Genomic DNA, 25,571 nt, shown 5'->3' on the forward strand with positions numbered 1-25,571 from the left:
GAATTCAGTTTTAAAAAAATTTCTTTAACACTTACAAATAACTCATTAACTCATTGTAAACCAAAGCTAAACCGAAATATTTTAACTCAATATTTTGTTAAAATAGAAATGAAGATATTCCCTTTCTGCTTTTACAAAAACAAAATATCATATAAAATGACTATTGCAAATCTTAAAACAATTAAAATTACTATTTTGCTTTAATATTCATCAGCGAAGTTATAATTTTATTTCCTTTTTTTCCAATCGTTTTAAAAGGACCTATGGTCGACCGAAGACGAAGCGACTATCCTGGTGATGCTGATCAAGAATATGTTTTTTTAATAGGGTGGGAGACTTCTCCTCTATTGCGTTGTAAACTTTTGACTGAAAATATAATACCCTCGGAATTTTTATTTAATGTCCAAATTTTATCATTACTTGATCGGCTATCGTGATTATTAGCAAAAGTGAAATAATAATTTAAAGAGATGGCATTGCTGAATGCAAAACAATTGTAAGTAATCAAGAGTAAAAATCGTGAGTTGGAATCTCTTACCGCGAATGTCTTATACTGGTCTCAGTTTAGGTATAAACTTGGTTAAGGTCTTGGCTTAGTGGTTTTCCAAGCCATGTTGTGTATGCTATGTAAAAATAAATATAATATGAAATCTAAGAGAAGTATAAGTAAAATTAGTATTATAAGTAAAAAGCCATCTTTTAAGTTTTTTCTTTTAACTGTCTACTGGTATATTAATCGCGCCTGTCTAGAGCAATATTAATAAACCAAGGAAGAATATAAGTACTAAGTCGTTCCGAAGGCATACCAGAAATAATTTTTGAAAAAGTGCGTTTAAGGTTTTAGGCGCATTGGATTCCAAGTTTATCACTCATACGCCAAATTGCCTTTGATCAACAAATTTATTATAGCTGACATAGCTTCGTATGAGTGAACTTTTACAGAAACATTGAGACTATTGCTTAAAGCCTAAATCATAAAATAACATTTTGTTGGTTTTTGAATACATCTTTTTGCACACCAAAATCTGCAAGGTTAAGAACCCTATATGGCTTGTACCATTCCCTTTTCTGCCAATTATAGAGCAAAACCCAATCAAAGTTACAGACTGTCAGCTAATTAACTCCAGATTCGACTCATCCCCCAGGGGACCTTTGCTCAAACCCTTTCTCCCACTTTTATCAACCTTCCCTGCCCCTTAACTGCAATCACTCAAAGTAAAAATTGTCATCAAGCTGCGCAGCAACTCATACAAGACGCGTAAAAAATGGCAAGCGAAAAAGGCAGACAGAAAATGAAACCCGAAAATGAATTGCAGCAAAATGCTCAAACACACTCTACGAAATTGACTTAAATAAATAAATGGCATAAAAACAAAGAGAAAACACATGCGCAGCAAGAAAGTGAATCGGAGAGCAGAGGACAACAGCGTGTCATAGAAACAAAGTGCATTCCCCAGAGGAAAATTTGGAGTGGGGGAGGTGGAAATGCGGGGTTTTGTTAGCTTGTTGCAACATTTTCATTTCATTTTATTCAGTTCAGTCAATGCAATGCAACATTCGAATGCAACAACTGCAAGTGCAGCCAAAGACAACGCTTAGTAGCTCATCCATTTTCATTTGTACTAAGCTAAAGGCAAAGGACATGGCCAAGTTGCAGCGGAATTTCACACCGCACCCCTCCGCGTTTTCCACCCGCGTAAAATAAAAGCGTTGGCATTACTCAGCAAATACTTGTTTGCTTGCTCTGGCTTGACAAAAAGTCTATAACCCCCCTGCCTTCATTCCGCATTTGCTTTCCCCGGGGCTGCTCGTTAGCACAGCTGCCAAGAGAATTTATCTTACTCCCTCGAATGCAACTCGATTTTATTTTATTTGTGCCCTCATTGTTTCTGTTTGGCATATTGGACGTATTGTTAGCCCCACAATGATCGATGCAAATTGATGCGTATTGTTAATGGAATTTCTTTCATGCGGAGGAAAACAATACGGAAAAGTATGCAACACAAATTGGGCGGAAAACAAAAGGATGCTAAGAATGGGTAATGTCAATCACACATTAAGTTGTATGTCACACAAATCTCTAGAGATGTTGATTGCTAGATTGAAAATAGAAAATATAGGTCGAGGTCATAGTTTTAGTTTTAAATTTTTTCCTTTTCATTTTCCAGCCTATTTAAATTCGCATTTCGGTTTACCTTCTGATTTAAACAGATTTATGCCACATGAAAAAATCTAAAATTTATACATTTAACCAACCCAATCTTCCTTTGACCTTTCTCACTTTGTGTTTCAAAAAAAAAATATAAAATAAGACCCTGAAGATGCTGGCGAGGTAAAGGAAAAAATGTCATAAATATGAACGTTTGCAATTTGTTTATATTAAAATTGAGAGTCAAAAAGCATCCTAAGGTGGAGGGTTGGGTGGTGTACTTGTTTCCTGTGCCCAGATTCCCATTGCATTTGGCTCTGCCAACTGCCCCGCCCCCCTGCTCCTCCGGTGGCGCAGTATCGCCTGCTGTTTTGTGAATTATGCGCCTTCCGTTGCATGCGGCGGCATTTCCCAGCCCGAGCCCAAGCGCTGGCTAGTACACTGAAAACAGTCATATAAATTTAATAAATGTACTTTAGGGAATTAGAATTTATAACCTAAAACAAAGCATAAGTACCATCATGATGGAGATAACGTACCCCTACTTGCATGCTTGATGTTAATACCTTATTTTATACCAATAGAAAAATAATAATACATCTTTTAGGACTTAAATAATTTTTACTTCACTTAGATCGTGAAAATTATTGACCACATTTAAGCAAATGAGCTGAATAACTAATCTTTTCTACTATATCTTAAAACAACTAGAGTTTCCCAATTTCTACCATTACATTATTAACAGGACATTTTTTTCCGTGTAGCTGTTGCCGTTTCCAAGGCCCAAGTCCAAATAATGGCTTGACGCGCCTGGCTGCATATTTTTGAAGTCAGCGTAGATGCAGAATGTGTGAGCCAGAAAAGGAAAGGAAAGAAAGCCAGTCCACCCACAACTAACTGCGCTCGTTTTTGTAATAAAAATGTCATAAATCTTGATTCCTTGAACTCTAAACCGAAAAGCGTGCGATAGCGACACAGGACATCGCTCTGCCCTTCTCGCTCGCTCACATTCAGCTTGTGGGTGGGCAATAAAACTGTCTATTTATGCTCGCCTTGCATATGAAGTACATTTTATTTGTTTTTATTTATTTGCACTCGTTTGCAATGACTTTTCCTGCCTTCTTCTACCCACACTACTGAGCAGGAGTCTCTGCTGAGATAATTGATTTATTTGACTAGTTTAAGTGCGAATAAAATCTTGTTAAGCGAGCTAAGAAATACATACGAATCCAAGTGGTTTAAGTATCTTAAAATCTGAGAAAATCCAGCAAGAAGAATATGCTTTTTAAGGAAATCTGTAAAGATTTTGTACTTGTGAAAATCTTTTTGTCCACATTAAACGAACTCTGCCAGACATTTTCTTAAAAATCATCCACACCCCATCAAAAAATTAAACTCAAAGAAATTTTAGTTCGTCGTATTTTTTCAATCTTATCATTTTTAAACATTGTCAAGCTTAAACAAAAAACTTAAGAGGATTTTACATATTATTTTTTCGACTTATTCGTTATAGACACTGGCATTGAATTCATATTACAAATAATAAATTAATAATTAAACATAAACATCGGGTTCTTTTTTTGTCATAATTCAACTTACTTATTAATGTGTATCTGTTTCTGTGTGCGCGAGTGGCAGGATTGTCTTATCACAAATGAACATCACTTAAACACATGTAAACTTAAATTTGATTTGATTCGTGGTTATACGGTTAACTTAACATTTAAAATAATTTAATTAAAGTTATAGTTAAATTTAACATCGTTTTCGTTTATATCATTAAGGTAAAAATATGTGATCTTGTCAATTACTAAATATGCTCATCCTATGTTGTCTTGAACTGGTTTTGTTTAAGTTAAGAAATTATCACAAATGGTTTTGTTTATAAAGTTTTGTTTTAAAATTATTTCCAATTAGTCAAGAATTAATTAAGCCCAATAAAAATGGTTGATTTTTATGGTTTGTCCAATGGCAATCACCAGTGATCCATGTCACGAATACGCTCCACTGGGGGATTTCTGAAACAAATCATATTTTAATATTGACATTGAGAAAATTCATTTAAAATAATAATAATTAAAGTTCGCAATTATAACTGAAAAATATTTTTTTTTTACTAATTCTCTTAGGATAGACTATGCAAATAATAGCAAAATAAAAAATAAAAATGAAATGTCATAAATGGTAAAAACAGAAAACATAAATTTAAAAATGTATTAAATAGGCAAAGTGAAAATAACAATATGGAAATATGTCTTATTTAGATTTTTAATAACTAGGGAGTCGAGTCAATATTTGACATATTTTTTATTTTGTTAATAATGAGAACGTGATTTCATGTAAATTGGTAAACTTACGGCAACATACGCGCCAAAGCGTGCTTGTGGAGCGGTGAAATTTGCACGGCTGCCGAGGCAATACTGGAACCAGAGTCCTGCGACATGGTGCGCTGCATATGATGCATGGGGTGCTGCACCACCGGTCCTCCCACAAACTGCAGTTGCTGCTGGTGGTGGTGCTGGTGATGCTGATGATGCTGCTGCAAAGGATGCTGATGCAGCGGATGCGAGTGCTGCTGCTGCGCCATTTGTTGCGACCTTCGGAAGGGATATCGCCAAGGACTCTTGGGAGCATCCGATTGGAATCCCTTGTTTTCCACTCCTCCGCTGCTGGTCACTCCCGCAGGACTATCACGGCGCGGTGCTGTGCCCGGTTGCATGTCCCGAGCCTTTGAGCTGAGGCGACGTAGGATGCGTGACCCCAGTCCAGGTGGATCCTCCAAGCTGCGACTATTGCGCGGCTTGCGATAGCGAACATCACTGGACTCCTCGAGGATCACATGGCGATCATAGGGGGTGCCGTAGTAAACCTCCAGAACCGTAGAGAACGTGTGCGGCCAAACCAGGTCAATTATGGAGATCAGAACACCCACAATGAAGCAAAGAATACCTGAAAGAGCAGATGTAAATATAACTTTTGCAAATTTCAAAACAAAACAAGAAAGGAAGAGAAATTCGGCAAGCCGATGTTTATATGACCTTTCTTACACTCTAATTCTAAGTAACTCATTTAAAATTCATTGGAAACTTAAAGATAAACTCAAAAAACTGATTAACGTTAAAACGACAAATTTAAATACGGATTTTTAGAGAATCTAACCACAAGATTTATGCTACTTTGAAATCGTCTTAAGTTTCGTAAAGTTATAGACTCTGGAAGTCCAGTTGTGGGTGACCTTTTTACAAGTTGTCATAAATTATTGAAATAACTAAAATGAAAATGGGTCAAAATGAAAATTTTGAATGCAGATTTTCAGAGGATCGAACCACAAGTCTTTAGAGGTATGCCACTTTGAAATCGACTTAAGTTTGGTAAAGTTATGGACTCTGGAAGTCCAGCTGTGGGTGACCTTTTTACGAGTTGTCATAAATTGCTGAAATAACTAACATGAAAATGGGTCAAAATTTTGATCAACGCTAAAATGAAAATTTTGAATGCAGATTTTCAGAGGATCAAACCACAAGTCTTTAGAGGTATGCCACTTTGAAATCGACTTAAATTTGATAAAGTTATGGACTCTGGAAGTCCAGCTGTGGGTGACCTTTTTACGAGTTGTCATAAATTGCTGAAATAACTAACATGAAAATGGGTCAAAATTTTGATCAACGCTAAAATGAAAATTTTGAATGCAGATTTTCAGAGGATCGAACCACAAGTCTTTAGAGGTATGCCACTTTGAAATCGACCTAAGTTTGGTAAAGTTATGGACTCTGGAAGTCCAGTTGTGGGTGACCTTTTTACAAGTTGTCATAAATTGCTGAAATAACTAACATGAAAATGGGTCAAAATTTTGATCAACGCTAAAATGAAAATTTTGAATGCAGATTTTCAGAGGATCGAACCACAAGTCTTTAGAGGTATGCCACTTTGAAATCGACTTAAGTTTGGTAAAGTTATGGACTCTGGAAGTCCAGTTGTGGGTGACCTTTTTACAAGTTGTCATAAATTGCTGAAATAACTAACATGAAAATGGGTCAAAATTTTAATCAACGCTAAAATGAAAATTTTGAATGCAGATTTTCAGAGGATCGAACCACAAGTCTTTAGAGGTATGCCACTTTGAAATCGACTTAAGTTTGGTAAACTTATGGACTCTGGAAGTCCAGCTGTAGGTGACCTTTTTACAAGTTGCCATAAATTGCTGAAATAACTAACATGAAAATGGGTCAAAATTTTGATCAAAGCTAAAATGAAAATTTTGAATGCAGATTTTCAGAGGATCGAACCACAAGTCTTTAGAGGTATTCCGCTTTGAAATCGACCTAAGTTTGGTAAAGTTATGGACTCTGGAAGTCCAGTTGTGGGTGACCTTTTTACAAGTTGCCATAAATTGCTGAAATAACTAACATGAAAATGGGTCAAAATTTTGATCAACGCTAAAATGAAAATTTTGAATGCAGATTTTCAGAGGATCGAACCACAAGTCTTTAGAGGTATTCCGCTTTGAAATCGCCTTATGTTTGGTAAAGTTATGGACTCTGGAAGTCCAGCTGTAGGTGACCTTTTTACGAGTTGTCATAAATTGCTGAAATAACTAACATGAAAATGGGTCAAAATTTTGATCAACGCTAAAATGATAATTTTGAATGCAGATTTTCAGAGGATCGAACCACAAGGCTTTAGAGGTATGCCACTTTGAAATCGACTTAAGTTTGGTAAAGTTATGGACTCTGGAAGTCCAGCTGTGGGTGGCTTTTTACAAGTCATATTATAGGATTTAAATTTTATGTAAACGGGTTTTTTATAAAACAAGCTTCTTATTCAAAAGTTAACTTTATTTTAATGCATTTAAGCAGTCATCGTGTTATGCAATAAGCTACAGTTGATCTACACATTCGATAGACATTCACTCACCTGCCACCAAAACCAGCCAGTAGCACCAGCCGAAATGGAACTCCAGTCGTCCGCCCTCGAGGTAAATGCACAAAGGTCGTTTGGGCAGGAGGCAATGATAGCCCACCGTAGTGCATACCAGCAGGGCTCCGGTCAGAGCCTTCATATAGGCCCCGTATCTTGGGACGGCCAAAAGCAGCAGGTTCATCAGCAGCCACGAGGCCAGCGAGGCCCAGAGCATAATGCTCGCAAAGTATCCTGCGGCCCGATACTGTCCGCCCCACGAAAATCCCTCGCGGCCCAGACTAAAGTACTCCGCCACGGTCAGGATGGGAAAGGGCAGTCCTCGCTGCAGGGCATGCCGGTAGTTGGCACTCATGTCGTTGGCACCTTCCCAGGTGAAACGCTCATTGTAGTCAATATCCGGTGGGGTCCAGTTTCCGATGGGAATCGCTGTTAATATACCAAATAATATCATAAGTAAATTAAAAAAGATACTTTCGAAAAATCAATTTTCAATCATTTTTAACCATTTTCTAAATGAAATTATTAAACAGTAACTTTTAACTGACTGTGATTGATTGGAGAAATATAATATAATATAACCTGATTTTTATAGTAAAATAAATAAATTTTCATATTTTCAAAGTTTTACTTTGCTTATAATGTATAATGGATATTTATTATTGTAAAAGTAAATTTGGACTTAAATGGACTTCAGTTTTTTTCCCCGCATTCTAAATAAGCATTTACGTTTTGTTAAAGAAAAAATACGGTTTTAAGTGACTCAAACAAAAAAATTACTCACTTAACGACTACTAGACGATGTAAACGTGGCTGAAATCATGTCAGACACCAACCATTTGACAGCCAGAACCTTTTATTGCAAACTGACAAATGCCAACAGGCAACACCTTCAAATTGCACTCGATCATATAACCTTCACAGCAATTACTGGCAGAAAAATAGCAACAAATTCGAATGATCATTTCCTGTTGCAGGCGGAAATGTTTGTTGCAGTTGCGCCTAAGCTCGCGCCACACTGCGTATGCGTAATATGTTGATTTCCACGCCGCTCCTCTCACTTGGCAGGCAATTCATTGTCAATGGCTTAAACGCGCTAACCTTACACAAGCAGACTCAAGTGAGCGGCTTTAAAAGTGCAACACCAACAACGAAATCGCATAATCAATGTGCAACAAGTAGACTTTTTTCTTCTTTTTTTCTGTTTGCATATTTATTAAGATTCGTCAAAATTTTTCCGGTTTACAGCGCACGCGCTTTTGGCCCGTTTTGTATTTTGTTTATTTTGCCCACTCCTCAGCAAGTTTTAACGAGAGTTGGCCAAAAAAAAATGATCAACAAATAAGCAAAATCATTTGCATAATTTATAGACAACTTTGCACACCTCTTGAGCGGCCAAACAACCTAACCATGTGATTCCGCATTGGTTAATTCCATTAAAAAACACAGCAAGCTTAAATTTGCCAATAGATGTAGAACATGACGCATGGGGATATTTGAAACTATAAACTAATGGATATTTATTTGGAACTTTTTGTGAATGGAAGAGAAACTTAAGTGTTGTTTCCTTTCCATAAAACAATAAAAGGAACACAATGGAAATTAAAAATTCTGCCCACTATAATCGACAGAATTGGCGACTTATAATTCTAAAAGCTTTTAAAACATTTATGCAAATATCATTAATCTTTTATTTTCGCTTTGCTTTGAACAGTTAAAAGGGGTCTTCATCGACAGAAATTTGAAATGATATATGATTGCTATGGCTTGGAACTGGTCACGTTGCCACAGTGTCTGGCACAGAGTGACAAAATATGTAAATAAACAAAACAACAAGAAATAAAAAAAAAGCTCAAGCTCAAAATTAAAATCGGTAGAGGAATTTTTAATTAAAAGCTTATGCATTAATCTTCTTAAATAAATACAAGCTATGGAAAAAGAGTATTAGCTTTTAATGGACAAAGATAAATAAATATATTAAAAGACTTTGAGAAGCGAAACGTTAATTAAGTTAAGATTTCTTAAAACTCAAATAACAAATTATAAATATTAAATTGTAATAATCCACTACTTCTCCGTAATAAAGAAATATACTGGTTTTCCCACCAAATTGTACAGTATTTCCTTAAGTTGTATTTATTTGTTGAATGTCTATAGACTTCAGAAACTCAAAACCGATTATTTATACAAATATTCCCACGCTCCATACTATTATAAGACTTTACCTAATGGAATGACTCATGCAAGAGACGTAAGCCGGCAAGCGGTCTAATTTTATGACCAAAATTGGCAGCCTCCAGTCGAAGCAAGCTTACAAATTACAAACTCGGCGCCACAAAAAAAATGTAAATAAATTACATAAATCGTCAAAAGTTGTCATATAATATATGCTTTGGGGCTTGGCCTTCGGCTCGGGACAAGGTTTTGGCCTGGCCTCCGATTCCCCCCTCCCCACCGCGATTAAAACTGCACCGAAAATGGCAACCCCGACCTAAGCCAAGTCTACGCACTGTCTACGCACATTGTGGATCGATGGTGGAGTCATTAAACTGACAATCGTTATGATTTCCCAGTTGGTGGTGACCGGACTGACTTGTTTCTCCTCGGGTCTCGTGAACGTGGAAATGCTGCAAGTTGAACCGGTTCAATTCACTTTGACCATTTGAAATGGTAATTGCTGAGCTCTTTTGATTTAAACGTGGTTTATAGCCGCAGTGATACATTTCTAACAAACGTGGAAGTAAGAGTTGGTTGCCTTAAACAAAAACAAGCAATAAAATCCAAGATTGGGTAAGGGGTTAATAAAATATTTGTAGTTACCGTGCACCCTAGATAAATTGGATTTGGGGAAATCGAAAGACAATCAACGAAGTCAAATTTTATCCTTTAAATATTTATTCACTCTGGGAGTGAACATTATCATGTTAACAGAAAATTAGTTTAATTAAATTAGTTTACCATCTCTAACCGTCTTAACCCAAAAGAAAACAGATAATATCGGGTTGTTTAACAATTCAATTTGTATAATCTGTTGATATGTACAAACATTTTTTGGATATCATATCCATATCGTTTCGTTACAGTTTTGAAGAAAATATCATATAATCAAAATAATTAATGATTCTTTAAATCTAATGAAGCAAAATTCTACATAATTTAATGGTAATTTTCTGGCTTTTTTCTCTTCTATAACGAAATATCATTAAACCACTTGGTTCATTAACAACTTACAATGCCCCATTGTTGTGAACACCCAGAACAAAAAAAAACTTCCGCAAACTTCAAACTTCTTCCACAGAGCCAAAAGTGGTTGTATTGAAAATAAAACGCTAAAACAACAATAGCAACATTAAAAAAATTACCATATCTACGTATACGAAATTGATGTTTCCCTACGTGATACTTGAGACGGATGACGATGATGTTGGGTAGCTCGCGCTTAAGTATGGGCATCCGCAGCAGCAACAAAAAAAGATAAATAAATTTAACCATTTTTATGCCTTTTCATAATTTTAAGTGATGATTATGCTGATTTTCGTGTTTACTTTGCACAGGTCGGAGACCGAGGAGAGAAGTTCGGCGTTGATGGGGTTAAAAACAATTTGGAAGCAGTAGCGGCGGCAGCGAGAAAAAACCTAAATTAATCATGACTTTACAATAGACAAAGGCACACGACACACGAAAACACAGCAAAGAGACAATGAATGAGCTGAACCGCTTTTTTTTAAAATGTTTACTCCACCTCAACCCCATCAACCGCCGCCGGGCTTCTGCAAAAATAAATGAATGTTCCATTTCTGTCATGTGCTCTGAACAACGCTAGAGTGAGCAGCCCATGTCCATCTCCATTAAGAAACAACAAGAAATATCTGAAACCAATTTGGAAAAGATGATGACGAAGAAACCAATTATTATATAAATAGAATGGTCGGCGGTGGGCATATATTTATAAGGAGTCAGGACGATTCCTAAAGGCAATATATTGAGTATAAAACTTATTGTCAATCTCTTCAAATCTTAAATACCTCAACTCCCTACTCTTTTCATTCATTTTATTCGAGCTGCAAACGACGGAGGGTATCGAAATGAAGCTACGTCTAACAATGCCAATCACCATTACGTGCAACACCTGGTACCCTTAATTCCCCACTTCAATTGATGTCTAAGCCCGCAAACAAGTTGGCTAAACGCCGCAGTTAATTGAGCATACTGCACACACCCACAATAGACATAAATGATGGAAGTGAACACATATATATAACCTATTCAAGAGTCGAATAAATGCCAGACCGCAACGAAAAAGTGCAACACAAATGGAAGTGCACAAAAGTCATAATGATATATAATTAAGTGCACAAAAGTCACCGCAGATTGGCCCAAAAAGTAAAAAGTAAAAAAGCACACAATAAAAGAAAAATAAGGCTTTGTAAAATAAGTAATCATCATTATATAAAGATCATCATCACTGGGTTATTTGATGATTGGGCTGAATAAAGCACTGGCACTCAAATTTTGACACCCGAATTTGACATTTGCCTGACTTTGATTTGGCAATGGAAAATGCTTCAGTTCCAATTGAAAAACCGCATCAAAAGTAACTCTAAACCATACTCATAACGAGTGCAACAATTAAGTTGTCAGGCGAGACTAAGCCGTATATCCAACTACCACTCACCAATTGACATGCGCAATTATCATATTCAAAATCGAAATTTATACCAGGAAAAAATCGTATGCCAAGCAAGAAATACTCACAGAGCAGCAGCTGTCAACTTGAGGCAACATTTGCCCTTTTACCATCAAGCACAGCCGCCCACCGAATCCAACCAGTAACAATGGAAAATGAAAACACGTGAAACACTTTTGGCAAACGTCATTCACTGGGCTTTCGGGGGTGGTGGGGGAGCTGGGAAATTGCTACCGAAATAACACCCTCACGTTGCAGGAAAAGGGGGTGATACTCCACAAATCTGTACTAGTCAAAACCAATATGGCAACCGACATAATGCCCACAACCAACAGTTGAAGAGGCAACAGGGCAAATATATATTAATGCATATTTGTGTACTTCCAAGAGTATCTGCACACAACTGTAGGTCTCCACTACACCAAGAAAAATATCTGTCTTTAATGTACTAAAAGTACAAGTAAAAGTATTTTAATAAACTTTCTTTCTATTTATATTTTTAAAATTCTTCAAAAAGTTTATCATATTTATATAACCTCAAATAAAAGAATAAAGACGTTTTATCTTTTAAAAATTTAGTTTTTTTAAATGTAAAGCTGGGGATATTACTGCTTAAAATTTTTAAAAGAAACAAAGAGCATTATAATGGTTAACTTCCATAGCTGCAAGTCGAAAATGATTATAAGTAGGCCAAAACATTTGCAACTGTTACTTAATACAGACAAAATAATTTGTCAAATTACCATATAGTAAAATATTATTACTCTTATTATCACTTATTTTTTATTTTCTGTGAGTATCAGTAAAATAAAAAGTCAGCTACCGAGATATATATTCAAAACACCATAAACCGAAAAAGACTAAACATTTTCTAAATCCAATTACCCTGCTGCCAAAGCCACAACCCACTTGCACTCCAAATATTTAGATTTCTATGCAGAAATTGGTTGCCCTCGAAGGGCATCATAAAGTTTAATCTCGCAATATGGCAAACAAAAAATTATTGCTACTGGGCCAAACAATCCCAACGGCTTCACCGCTTTTGCTCACATTTGATTGTGACCGGGTCTTGGATTGTTGGTAAGTGGGGAAAGGGGTAGGGATTTGATGGGATTGGATGGTTCGGATTATTCGTGCTCGAGTTGACTTGAAACTGGCATTCCAATTGATTCAGCTGGGGTCTAAGGTAGCCCCGGCTCAAACACAAAAGCATTTCACCTTTTCGATGAGCCAAGTGAGTGAGTGAAACGAGCGCAAACAATCAAACAAGCCGGCGAACTCATATGTTTGGATAGATATGTGTGCACAGAGGCCTCCTTGTCGAGCGTTTGCTATTGGAATCGAATATTTCCGCAGGTGTCGAGCTGAGCGCGAGTCGAGTGGCATTTCAATTTGTTGTTGCTGTTGTTGCTGCTGTTGCCCGCTATTGTTGCCAAGAATCGTGACATGCAACTTGACTTGGCACTTGGCAGGAGCCAACAAACAAAGCGGCAGCAACAACCGCAGCTGACGTCACCGCCCACACGGCGTTTGATAGTCAAACAAAAAGCGAACGGCACCGAAAATTATCGCAAAAAGATCTGCGACAAGTTTTGGAATCAATTAGCCAGTAGTTTTAGCCAATGTCGGGCCCTAAACTGCAACTGCTTTCAAAGAAAAAAATATCAAAGATTTTAATTAAAATCTGTATATACATGCAGCAATTTTTTTCGTATTAAAATCTGAAATAAAAATTGCTCAATTGTTTTCGTTGACGTTCGTTGTTTATCTCTCATCGGGGATCGCCTCAAAAAACGGGGGCGTGCACGACACTGCCTTAAAAACTCAAAAATCAACACACAAATGTTGGACAAGCAGCTATTATTTTGTTTAACGAATTTAAAACTCAGTTGGACCTGCATATATATACAACCAAAAAAAACACAACAAAAGCTATTCAATCAACGATTCAGAGAAAGGGTGGGAAAGGTTTTATTGATGATAAGCCCACTGAACTCCACATATTTCGTGTGAATTTCTAAGAAAGACTTGTTGGATAATCCCGTATCTAAAATTGATTGTAAATAAGATATTTATTAATGAGTAGACTACTGAGAGTACATCATAGTAATTAATTGAATTGAATAGGATTGTTTACATCAAAAATATCTATAAGATGATAGATAAAACTGTGTCTTATATTTACAGTTGAAAAGATTAATATAATAACTAAGAGCATATAACAACTATTTTATTGATAGTTACCTAATAATAAGAAACCATATTTTGGTACGATTTTTAAGTTTCTGTAATGATATATAGACTGGCGATCTAATGTTAATAGAGAATCGAAAAACAGCCTAAAAGTTCTTATTAATAAATTGCAACTATCTTCAACAGAAAACCCGCATCGGTGACGCCGATATAATCAAATATGACAACCCATTCACCCATGGCAGAAGTACCTACTTGTTGGCGGATCGGAATGGATTGGATTGGATGGGATTGGATTGGCAAACTTACCCGTCAGCGTCACATTGACATGCATGAGGCCAATGTGGGTGCCGATGCGCGCTGGTAGCTTCTCGCGTGAGAAGGCTTTGTACGGCGCGATGATGGTTGCATGTGCCACATGCCACGCGGATCCCAGGCGGGTGACTGTTGGATAAAGACGTGAAACGATTCCCAGGTTGAGCATTGTTGGTGTATGCAAATCAAATATAATATTCTGCTAATTGAAGGTCACTCTACTCACTTAGTATGACTAGACCCACGAAAAGGCTCAGTGTGACTGTCGAAAACGTTGTGAACTTCTGTGAACGAGAACATATTTAAAATAAATTAAAATTAAATAGAATTCAAGCGAATAACATTTAATGTTTGCAATGCTCTAATAAAGCCAACAAGTCGATAGAGACCAGCGGACAAGATAAAAAGGGCGCGCCTTCTGAAAACGGGTTTTGGTTATGACTCTCTCATTAGAGGTTTATATGTACATTGGCTACGATTTATCTGACTTCTGCTGAAAACGTGCCGACGATTACGCCGATGCCAAGCAGTTGGCACAATTCAATTAAACAGACCAACGGACAGCAGCGTGAGAAAACTGATTCCAACCTGACTAGCCGCAATATTGTCTAGTGTACGGTAATAATATATTCAATAACTTGGCTTATCGATAAATATATTTATTAAGTTGAACTAACGAGCTTTCTTGACATTCATGGGCTATATTTTACATTCAATCAATTTAGATTTGACTCAGAAATGTTAAATCGATAAAAGTTGAGCACTTTGTCTTGTCGGGCTAAACAAATAAATTTTAAATTTTATTCTTATTTTGAGACTTTGTAGCGTTTTAATCCTAAATTTAGTAAATTTAGTAAAAACTGTATCTATATCTTCAAAGAAAATTTTAATTTATATATTTAACATAATTTTTCTATAATATATCCCATTTTATGTTACTATATTGGGACCTCAAAGCATTATAAAGCAATATGAAAGTTTTATAACCTGCTTAACATTTTTTATTAAAGCCATAAATTTAAATATTTACAAAACTTTAAGAACCCTCCACTCACCTGTTTTCGTACACCCGGAAAAATTACTAAAAATGCCACGTAAAATGTGGCAAATAGTACGGAGACGGCCACAATTGATACATCTCCGGTGACGGGTGTTCGATTTGAGAAGGAATATAGCGTTGGTCCCCCATCGTCTCGAAACGCGTCGAACCAGCCTTTCATGCTGGCCGCTGTTGCTGATGTCGGGGCTAAAAAATAAACAAAATTTATAAGACATCATACCAAAAATATTACTGCAAAAAGCGCCAAAATTAATTTCATTGATATATCTGCGTGGATATTTTGCAAGAGCACTCAATTAAAAAGATTTGCATTGCAAAATCATGCGAAACTCGGCACAACTGATCTCATCGCGTCTTACAGATACCACGTATCTGCAATTCGTGACTAAGCTTTTAGGTAGCAGATACTTCAGCTTCAAGTGACAGGCAGCTCAATGCAAAATTAGTTTGGTAAACAGAAAAAATATGCAAATATTTTTTAAATGCATTGGGTGTATCTGTCAATTATACGTAACTACCCGGAAATGTAAAGTAGCTAAGTAATCTACGCAGGGTACGGAATTATGTTCTTCTGAACACTGAAACAAAGGAATTTAATTTGGTCGCTCTAAAAAATTTTGTTTGAAACTTCGAAAAGTTAACAAACCAGAAATGAGACCTAGAACCGGATCCAAAGACAAACAAATTAACAATAAAACGCTACGTCGAAATCTTAAGATGCCATGTGGGGGGCTTGAACAATTAAGAAACCGAAACAGCAACTGAAACCGGCAAGAAAACATCATCAGCTTCGACTGCCGACTTCTGCTTCTGAAGCAATGACGTAGGCAAAAGTTATAATTAAGTGTCGATAAAATTGAATAAGTTAAACACAATAGCAACACGATCGTAACGATTTTGTAAATACCCTAATAACAGTTAAAATATAATCCATATGATAATGACACTCAGATTTAGAAACGTGTGTCACGAATGAATCCAATTAAAATGTTTTATAAAGCCAAAAACTTATAAATATTTTTACCGAAAAAAAAACGAATTGATAGATTGAAAACTAGTAAGCAGTTTCTCTAAAGTACGCTCCTGATTAAAGCTAAAAGTATTTGTTTTGTTCGGTATATCCCAAAAACTTTTGAAGACTCTTGATATTTCCAAAATCGTTAATAATTATTAAGCAATCACTAGGGTTTTTAAATTTATTAGTACCATCATTAACCAATTAATCAGACGCGGACAGAGTACAGGAATTGCGCATACGCAACGTGTTACGTGCACAGACACGCGGATGTAAGTTTATTCCACAGACATTAAGCTAACCCTCAACATACTGGGTTTTCCCACTCAGCTTGAGTTCTGAGTTGTGAAAGTTGAGTGGCCGCAGGCTTAACGATCATTAGCAATAAGAAAGAGAATTATACCCGATCGCTGGCTTAAGGCTAAGAAGTTGGCCAGTTCCGCAATGATTTTATTGTTCCTATTTTAAAATTTGTTTGCTAAAGCATTATTTCTTCATTAGCAGGCGTTTATTGCGGCAACAAATCATCTAACATTCATTTTATTATTCAATCTCATTCATCAAGTTTTAAAGTTCACTTACCAAACTTGTCAAGAAGAAACCGGCATACAAAATAATTGTTATTAACTTTTCGTGTTCACTTTTGTTATTTTTTTATTATTTATATTTTTGTATAATCCAATTTTGGTGTCCAATTTATAGCTTCGAGTTAGCTGTTAAGCCAAATCTAAACAACCAAAAATTTGCATTTATGATTAATGAATAAAATAATGAAGACAGGCACAAATTTTACACACACATCCATTAGGCTTGTTGATATATTTTTCCGAAAAACATTCTTGTTTTCACAGCTGCAAACAAGTATTTAATTATTTGATTTTAAACGGTTTTATTTATATGAAATATATTTTATTAAGTTATTAAGTAATATTAATTTGTTAAACGATTTTTGTTATTCTTAGAGTTTTATTTGGTATATTTTAAAACTTATTCTTTTAAGAGATTATTTTTTGTTTTTCAGCATCCACCAAATATTAATGTGCAAAATGTATTGCATGGGCATTTAAAGGTTTTTATTTTTATATTTTCTCAAATGGTCGAACCTTTTTGCAGCAATTCTTTAAACGGCAGAAAAATGTTTTTCCTAGCGATTGTACTGTTGCTGACTAGCCGCTTGCACCCCCATTGAGTCGATGATTCTTGTTGCTGTCGTTTTTTGCTGCTGCTGGCAGTCAACCGGTTTAACTAGTCAAGTCCGCCGCCGCCAGACTTTGCACATAAATTGCATTTTATTTTTTAAAAACCCGGTAATAAATTGTTTCATTTATAATTAGAATTTTTCGCCAAGCTGACAGCCCGTAAAATCCAAGCCAGCATGTTGAAAAGGTGCGAATATAAAAATCAAATTGGGGGAGTTTTCGGCCTCTTTGTTATATGTATGTTCGTTGTTATTTTTGTTGCTGCTGGTTGACCTTCGCATATTTTTCAGACAGGAATTTGTAAGTCGCTATGATTCGCGACGGTTTATTAGCACAATTGCCCGCAAAAACAAAAAACGTCGACGTCGACGCTGGACTTGGCACCAAAACGTAAAGCGCAACGCATTGCATGTGGAAATCTTTAAGCACACTACGTTATTACGTTATAAGCGCAAAACAAAAGTGGCAACAACAATGGCAAAGCGACACCCAACAACAATCGAACAATGGGAAAAACAGACATTACAGTTACAAAACGAAACGGAAAATATGCGGCGAAGCAGCACACAAAAGACGAGACAGACAGTGGAACCAATGTTTAGGTTAAGAGTAATGCAGTATACTCCAGAATTAGTTCATATTATTGATCCTATTATCCTTTCCTTTGTAAAATAATTAATAATACGTGTTTGTTTGCTGTTACTTTTTTTCTTTCTGAAAGACATATCCATTATTTATCAGTTTTTAAAAATATTATAAAGTATCTATTAATGTCGTTGCTTAATTTTCTTTTGCCCTTAAAAAAACTCTTGAGAGTAAATGGTTTAAGTTTTATAGTATAAACTTGAATCAAATCCATGAATATATTTATGTTTTTTTCAAAACTTGCATGCATTTATTTGCTAAAAAAAATAATTAGCTTTTTAATGAATGCGCTTTGCAAAATTGTCATAAAGTTCTAGTAAAGATTACTCATCCGACACGTAAGCCAGACTGCAATAAAACAGGATTCTCTAGAATAAGAATAAGTGACCACTGTGCAGCAACGCCCCACAAAGCAAGTGACGTATGCAGCGCCCACTTGCTGTGCGTGCTCCCACTCTCACTCTCACTTGCTCTCTCCCACCGTCTCTCTTTCTCTGGCAGACTGCAGCTTTTAGTTTCAAGTCCAACGAAAGTGAAATTGCTGCCGCTCCCCTTTCCGCTCACTCACTCTCTCTCTCTTACCTCCACCGGTATATTGAGGAAATGAAGCAAACATGAAATTGACATAATCAACACGCAGCTGGAAACTCTGCAAATGTCTTTTGACGAGACAGAGACAGCAAGAGCTACAACAACAGGTTTCTGTGTCGCCTTGTTACTTTTGGTTTCGTTGGTGTTGTTTTATTGCACAAAGAAAAATATGTATACGATTTGATTATTTATTTGATGATTTATCATTCTGGACCACAATTTGTATATCATTTTTAAACTTTTATATTTTAATGCCATCGATTTTATGCAAAATGTGTAAAACTCATTTCGATTTAACAGTTCTATTTATTGAAAGTGATATAAAAAAAGTAAATACACATCGACTTCAGCTATTTTTTCCTGTGTATACTTTGTTGTTGCTGCTGCGGCGTGTGTTCAATGAGCGCTGGTGCGTGTAAATATGTAAGAGTTGCCTTCAACCGGCTTTTTCGTGCAATTTTTTTTTCGTTTTTTCAGCTGTAGTTTGTGTTTTTATTTTTGCGCTGGTCAGTTTGGCGTTGAATCATCTGGCCATATAGGAAATGAAACGGCAGATGAAGTAATCCCAACAGCCCGCCATGGAAATTACAGAGTCAAAACGCATCACTAAAATCAACCTGATGCACACACATCAAACAAATTCAACGAAAACCAAAAGGGCAAGTGGTTACACACGGTGAGGTGAAATAGGGGAGAAAATTATAAGGGAAAGCCGAAATGTATATACCCTTTTAGGTTACTAAGTATTTTCCATGACTTCTTAACAACATATTTTACTTATATGTTTAGATTATAGATTTATGACAAGAAATGGCAGCCACAAGAAAATGGTGTTCGATTTAAAAAAAAACAAGTTGTTCTAAATAAATATCAATATTTCAAAAGAATAGGTTTTAAAGGGTTTATAAAAGAACAGTAAGCGAGTAAATTGCTTATAAACAGAATGACATGTCTGTATCAGCATTTAAATAGATCCAAATAAAAAATGTTTAGGAACAATTTAGAGAGTACACTAATCTGATCACAATTAAAGTACTCCATTAAAGAGTATAAAAAAATGGCGTTGAGTAAGCGCAAAGGGAAAAATGTGCATTAGAAATTACCAACACAACGTGCACGATTTTCCCGCTCCCACCCACATACACTCAAGCAATGCGGTCTCTCTTCAGAAGTTTTCGAGTTCTTTTTGTGCTTCGTTAATTTATATTTTTAGATTTCGGATAATTTTAAGTTTTGGCAACCATTTTGATGGAATTCTGACACTTGTGATTGACTAAGAAAATAAATTATTTATGATCCTATTGTTCAGCATTCTATTTTTGCATTGATGAAGAATAATTAATTTATTGCATTGTCAGTTTTTACGTTTGTTAGCTTTTTTTGCTATGTTGCCTAAGCTATTTAAACAACTTTTTTTGTTATGAGTTTCTAGAACTTAGAAGTTATTTAGTTATTATTAATAATGGTATTGGTATTTTCGGATTATTTCTCATCAAAAAATGATGAAGAAACTTTTATTTATTTTTATTATTTGAAAGGTTTAGTGCACTGACTATTTCACACTTTTAATGCTTAAAAATTAAATTGCAACATTTAATTGTAGCCAAGTGGGTTTACTTTTTTTATGATTATGGCAAAAATTTGCTAGCTGTAATTATATTTTATATGCCCGCAAATTGGTTGGGTTTTTTCGACACTTTGTTTTTTGTTTTATATATTATTTATACAGAAAACCTCGAAGAGCAAAGCATAAATACAAATAACTAGATAAGCTTCAAACTTTATACCGTTATTTGCGTTATTATAACGCGGCTTTTGCGGTTTCTTTTTGTTTTGGCAAACTTATTTCGTCTTGAATTTTTAAACTTTTTGATTTTTCTCCACTTTTTACGAGCATGGGGTTTTTGGTTTTGTGCATGGCATAACACACCAAACAAAAGCAAACAAATAAAAACACAATTCGATTTCGTCTTCTCTGCCGTCCGTCGTTGTTGTTGTCACTGATTAAAATGCGCATGCGCGGCGGCGACTTACGATCTGCGTCCGTTTCGAAAGCTTGTCGTCGGCAAACTGATCGAAAAAGAGCGGCGAGCTCATGACAAAACCTCCCCAAAGAGAGTGGCGTAGAGAAAAAGCTCCAAAACGATGGAGCTTTTTGCCCCACCGCTAATTGCAGGCTAAGTGAGTGTGAATTTATGAAGCAGTCAAGTCGGAAAGTCAGAAAATCAAAAAACGGCGAACAAAAGCCAGACAGGGAACTTGGGCTATATGGCCAGGGCTATTCCTGATCCGGGACCTTGTCCGACTCCAGGCTGCCACACTTTCGAACGGCAAACTGGTTCATCTTGGGCATGGCCTCACACTACATTAACAGCCGAGCAACAAATTATTAACTTTAATCAGCCGGGCGAGAATGGCAAAGCACCTGTCACGAGGGGAAAATGTTTAAGTATTTACAGCTGTACTAGTATTTGCAATATTGTAAAAAAGCATAAATAATTATCTTAAAGTAGCTCGAGATTGTATAATTAAAAAAAAAAATAAGATGTTATAGCGACTAAAACAAATATTTGTTTTTGCTATTCAATTATTTTACTACCAAAATGGTTTCACTAAATGTAAATCACTTGCAATTGTGTTTGTACAGAATTACAGTCCCAAGCATTATTAATTTTGTATTTATTTTTTTACCTGACCAGCTGCTGATACTGCTAATTGAATTAGCATCAAGACCCGTCTGGTAATTAATATTTAATTTGCAAATTGAATTTTTACTAGCGACTACCGTGCCACGCACCAACGCCAAGCAAATCGCCAAGTTAGCCTCCGTGATCTCTGTTTATGTCCAGCCCATCCGTATATGCAGCGATCTCATCTCGTGGATCTTGACAGTTGCAAATTTGGCTGGTCAACACGAAAACCACTTCTCTGCTGCACTATGCTAAATTTTGCAGTGGTTTTAAGTGAATCTTTTATGATGTGCAAAATTAGCCATAAAACACATAAATGGAGAAGCAAATATTGTTGTAAAATCAATAATAAAAAAAACGTAAACGCATACTTAGGACTCTGTCAGAATGGTACTTAAGAATCAGCAGGTAAATTCTTATGTCATCAAAAGTTTTTAATTGGAAATAATAATCATAAAACATTTTAATAATAAATTTACAATATAAACTAATTTACAATATAAAATACAAATTATATTATGAAATCAAAAAATCACCAACCCTACTATACCTATTTTGAACATTCAATAAAATATTATTATTAAATCGATAAGTTAAAAGTTAGAGGTTAATATAATATCCTTTCCTATAAAATCAAAATAAGTGACGTCGTTTTTGGTGCTAATTAGGTAAACGGAATTTCATTCCGAATTCCCCCTTACTACATACTTAATATTGAATCAACTTCCGCTATGCAATCCAGTGATTCATCCCCTTCGAAATAAATATCTTGAGGCAAACCACCTCTCTTAACTGTTCTCACAATAAAATCGGACACACGTTTACTCACGGCAAGTTCGTCGCCAAAGTCTTTTGTTCTAGCGGCATTTATATGCAAACCTAACACCTTGATGGGCGATAAAAACCAGAAAAATCTGAAAAACATACCCGACAGCTTCCCGGGCTCCAGTGGTTAGCTAGCCACAAAGTTAAATTAACGAAAATTCGCCAAGCAAGGTCAGATCAAAGCGGTCAACGACTGCAGCTACTCGGGAATGGGAAACATGAAATGCCCTTTTTCGAACAACGAAAATTCTTGTTCGCGCTGATTTTTTGATTGCAAGCAGTTAATAAAAATTAAACAACAATAAAAGCGAACAAGAAATTAAAATTAATCACTCGACAAGGAAAGGGAACTTCTGAGCTACGCAAAAAGCAGCTACCGTTTAAAATTTTATTGCTCACCCAAAGCAACATTAAATACAAATAAAATACGGATGTGTGCCGCAGTCTGCGAAGTTAAAGTTTTAAATGCCTAGGCTAGCCGAGGACGGTCGTTGGTCCCTGGACAAAAGAACCACTGACGAAACAGACAAAAAACCACGGATAAAGTACGTGTCCCATATCAGGAATGCAAAACACGCGGCGGTCACTTTCAGTTGGAGTTGATTTTTTATTGCCGTTTTTGGAACTTGCTCGACTGACTCAGTTTCTGCGAGCTTCCACTAAAAGCATTCATAACTCAACTGCCAGCTGTCAGCGGCAGAAACGTTGCCCAGCTCAGACCCCCAAAAGGGAAAGGGCAATGTAATGGAAAATTATAATGGAAATAAAGCGATTTGCCGACGACTGCTGATGCTGTCTTACTTTGCAATCGCCTCAAGTTCAAGGTCGGTTTAATTCGCTGTTCAGGGCGATGAGAGTGCATTAAAAGTGATGCGGTGGGAGATTGTTGTCTGCCGATGGAATGGTAATTGTAGTATGATAATAATGGAAGACTCAATCTTTGCGATGGCAAATAAGCGGATTGTTTTTTTTTTAATTGTTCACCAGACTTATGGGCCTCATGAATAATATCGCTCAAATTAAGCTAAATAAAGTAAAAAGTTTTTTTTTTAATTAACTATAATTATTTTAATCTTTATTTAGCAATCTTGAACACTAAAATGGGCTTTATTATTTTCAAGAAAATATGTAAAACTACATTTTTTTTAAATATTATTCACCTTTATAATTACATTGTTCGGCCAACTGTCGGCCAAGCTGTTAAGCTTACACAAAAAAACCCAAAAATCATCGTAATATTAATACATGATTACTATAAAATGCTTGTAATCATACGACCATCTAAATAATTATTTCCTAAACTTAAACAAATACTTCGTGTGATCCAAAAATTCCTTTCATGCTCCAAAAGGTTTCCCCATGTTAAGCGCACTATGCGTCAGTAAAATTTACTTAAAACCAAATAAGGAAGTAATCAACTTGAATGTCAATTACAATTACATACGCACTCAGACAAGCGCAGAGTAATAAATAAATCGAGTTGCGCATACGCCATGTAAGCCGGCCAGTCTCCGAAAATTGAATACAGTCGATTCACTCGCCTTGATTTCTACCCGACAAACTATAAACAAGCGAGAGCGCAAAAAATACGTTACGCACAAATTAAATTCATGAAGTTCAAAATCAGAAATTCCAGCAGAAACAGTGGCTAACGAATTACGCGGCATGCATACGCCTCTTAGCCCCCGAATTCCTCTTTTTTTGTTCCGACCGCTCGCAATGAGGAAGGTCAAGTGCACGCGCCAAATGTGTTTTATATTGTTTATCACATTAGTCTCGGCTTTTTGTTTAATTAATTTTTAATATAATTTTTTTCGGTGGCTTGTTTTTTTGACGAGCGCGTTGATGATGTGTCAGGCGGCACACACAACTTGGGTGGTTCTGGAGGCTAATTGTGGCAGTTGATGGAAAGGGGCATTTTAAAAGCGTTAAGGCGCCAGTTGTTTGACCTTGAAAGAGCCTTAAGCTGTAATAACTTTTCTATTTTTTTAGTGGATTAAATCACTTTATAACTTTATGCTTGAATGAATTTGTTCGGAATTTTTTAATTCAATAATTGGGTAAAAAATCATGGTAATCAATTTTTAGAAAGCCGCAATGAAAATATGAATGCTTTGTTTAAACTACATTTTTAGAAGGAACGAAATTCTTATTACTAATATATACTTATGTAGACTTTAAAATAATATTGATTTCTTTATAGTTTTGTTTCTTCTATATTCATTGACCTCGATAGCATACTTTACCTGCCCTTGATACTAGTTCACAGAACCTCAATAAAATAATTACATAGCACCCATAGTCCGCCACACTCATTGTTATCGAATGTTTAAAATCGAATTTAATTACTTCCACCCACTAACAACTTCCGAGGCACACTTCGGTAGGAAGCCTTGGGTATAATAATAAGCCCAGCCAGTGTTCCATATGAAACGCTACCTGTATGGAAATATATGTTCACATGGATATATTGACAAACTGGAGTTTTATTGTCAATCATTGTCAATCAGCCACCGAACAGGGGCCACCCAGCAAGACACCGAAACGCATTTGACACTGAGTCTTCGAGAGTCCGTTGGAAAACCTTTAAAGTTCAGTCAACTGACAGACACAAGAGACTTAATCACCTGTTTTCTGCTAAGTAGGTTGGAGGGCTTATAAATCGATACCGATCGGCTATCATATTTTATCAAAACCGCTGAAAGGCAAAAGGAAGTGGAAACAAGCCAAGTCACAACAAAACCAAATTGAATTAAATTATATGTGTTTAATAGCCAAAATCCAGACCGATCCAAATACGAGACTGAATTTAAATTGCAGCTCGTGGCTTGAGGTTAGCCTTGCCCATGGCATACAAAGTTGAAAATTGATTTTGGCTTATTTTTTAGGTCTCTCGTCAGGTTCAAAACTATTAGCGCCCGCATGCAAAAAAAGCGAAGCCCAATAGAGCAATCAAAATTGGAACAATGCAAGAGCGAAAAACCAATAAGCTTTTTGGAAATACAGCGCGAAACATATATTTTGGATATCTCTATGAGGTATTATTCATATTTTTTTAGTTTATTTTTATTAGTAATAAGCGCAACATAATTACAATAAATTAAGGACCCTTAAAAAATTATAAGTATAAAGGCATTAATTATAATTTTTATAATGCTTTAATTATCTAAAATAAACAAAGAAGCATCTCCAAATAATACACTTTGTTATAAAATGTTCTTTGATCACTTTTTTGGGTTTATGTCATACATTCAGTTTTCTTGTCCCCAGAAAAATGTGATTAGC

At 35.9% G+C, this 25,571-nt stretch overlaps 1 protein-coding gene across 3 annotated transcripts; it reads right to left on the minus strand.

The window, feature by feature from the left end:
* Positions 1 to 3,554: 3,554 nt before the first annotated feature.
* Positions 3,555 to 20,836, minus strand: LOC108046505 (dual oxidase maturation factor 1). 3 transcript variants are annotated; one of them, XM_017126213.2, is made up of 8 exons: positions 20,806 to 20,836; positions 16,919 to 17,063; positions 15,317 to 15,507; positions 14,488 to 14,545; positions 14,256 to 14,390; positions 7,064 to 7,495; positions 4,507 to 5,098; positions 3,555 to 4,167 (listed from the first exon to the last, which is right to left on the minus strand). In XM_017126213.2, exons 3-8 carry the CDS (start codon positions 15,479 to 15,481, stop codon positions 4,125 to 4,127), a joined length of 1,425 nt encoding a protein of 474 aa, XP_016981702.1. In that variant the 5' UTR covers positions 15,482 to 15,507; positions 16,919 to 17,063; positions 20,806 to 20,836; the 3' UTR covers positions 3,555 to 4,124. The 3 variants fall into 3 exon arrangements, with proteins under 3 accessions (XP_016981702.1, XP_016981701.1, XP_016981703.1); XM_017126212.2 differs by having other exon boundaries at positions 20,559 to 20,830; XM_017126214.2 differs by lacking the exon at positions 20,806 to 20,836 and adding an exon at positions 17,136 to 17,153.
* Positions 20,837 to 25,571: the final 4,735 nt, after the last annotated feature.

Source organism: Drosophila rhopaloa, unplaced genomic scaffold, assembly GCF_018152115.1.
Source record: "Drosophila rhopaloa isolate 14029-0021.01 unplaced genomic scaffold, ASM1815211v1 contig_2, whole genome shotgun sequence".
In the NCBI taxonomy this organism is placed as follows: Eukaryota; Metazoa; Arthropoda; class Insecta; order Diptera; family Drosophilidae; genus Drosophila; species Drosophila rhopaloa.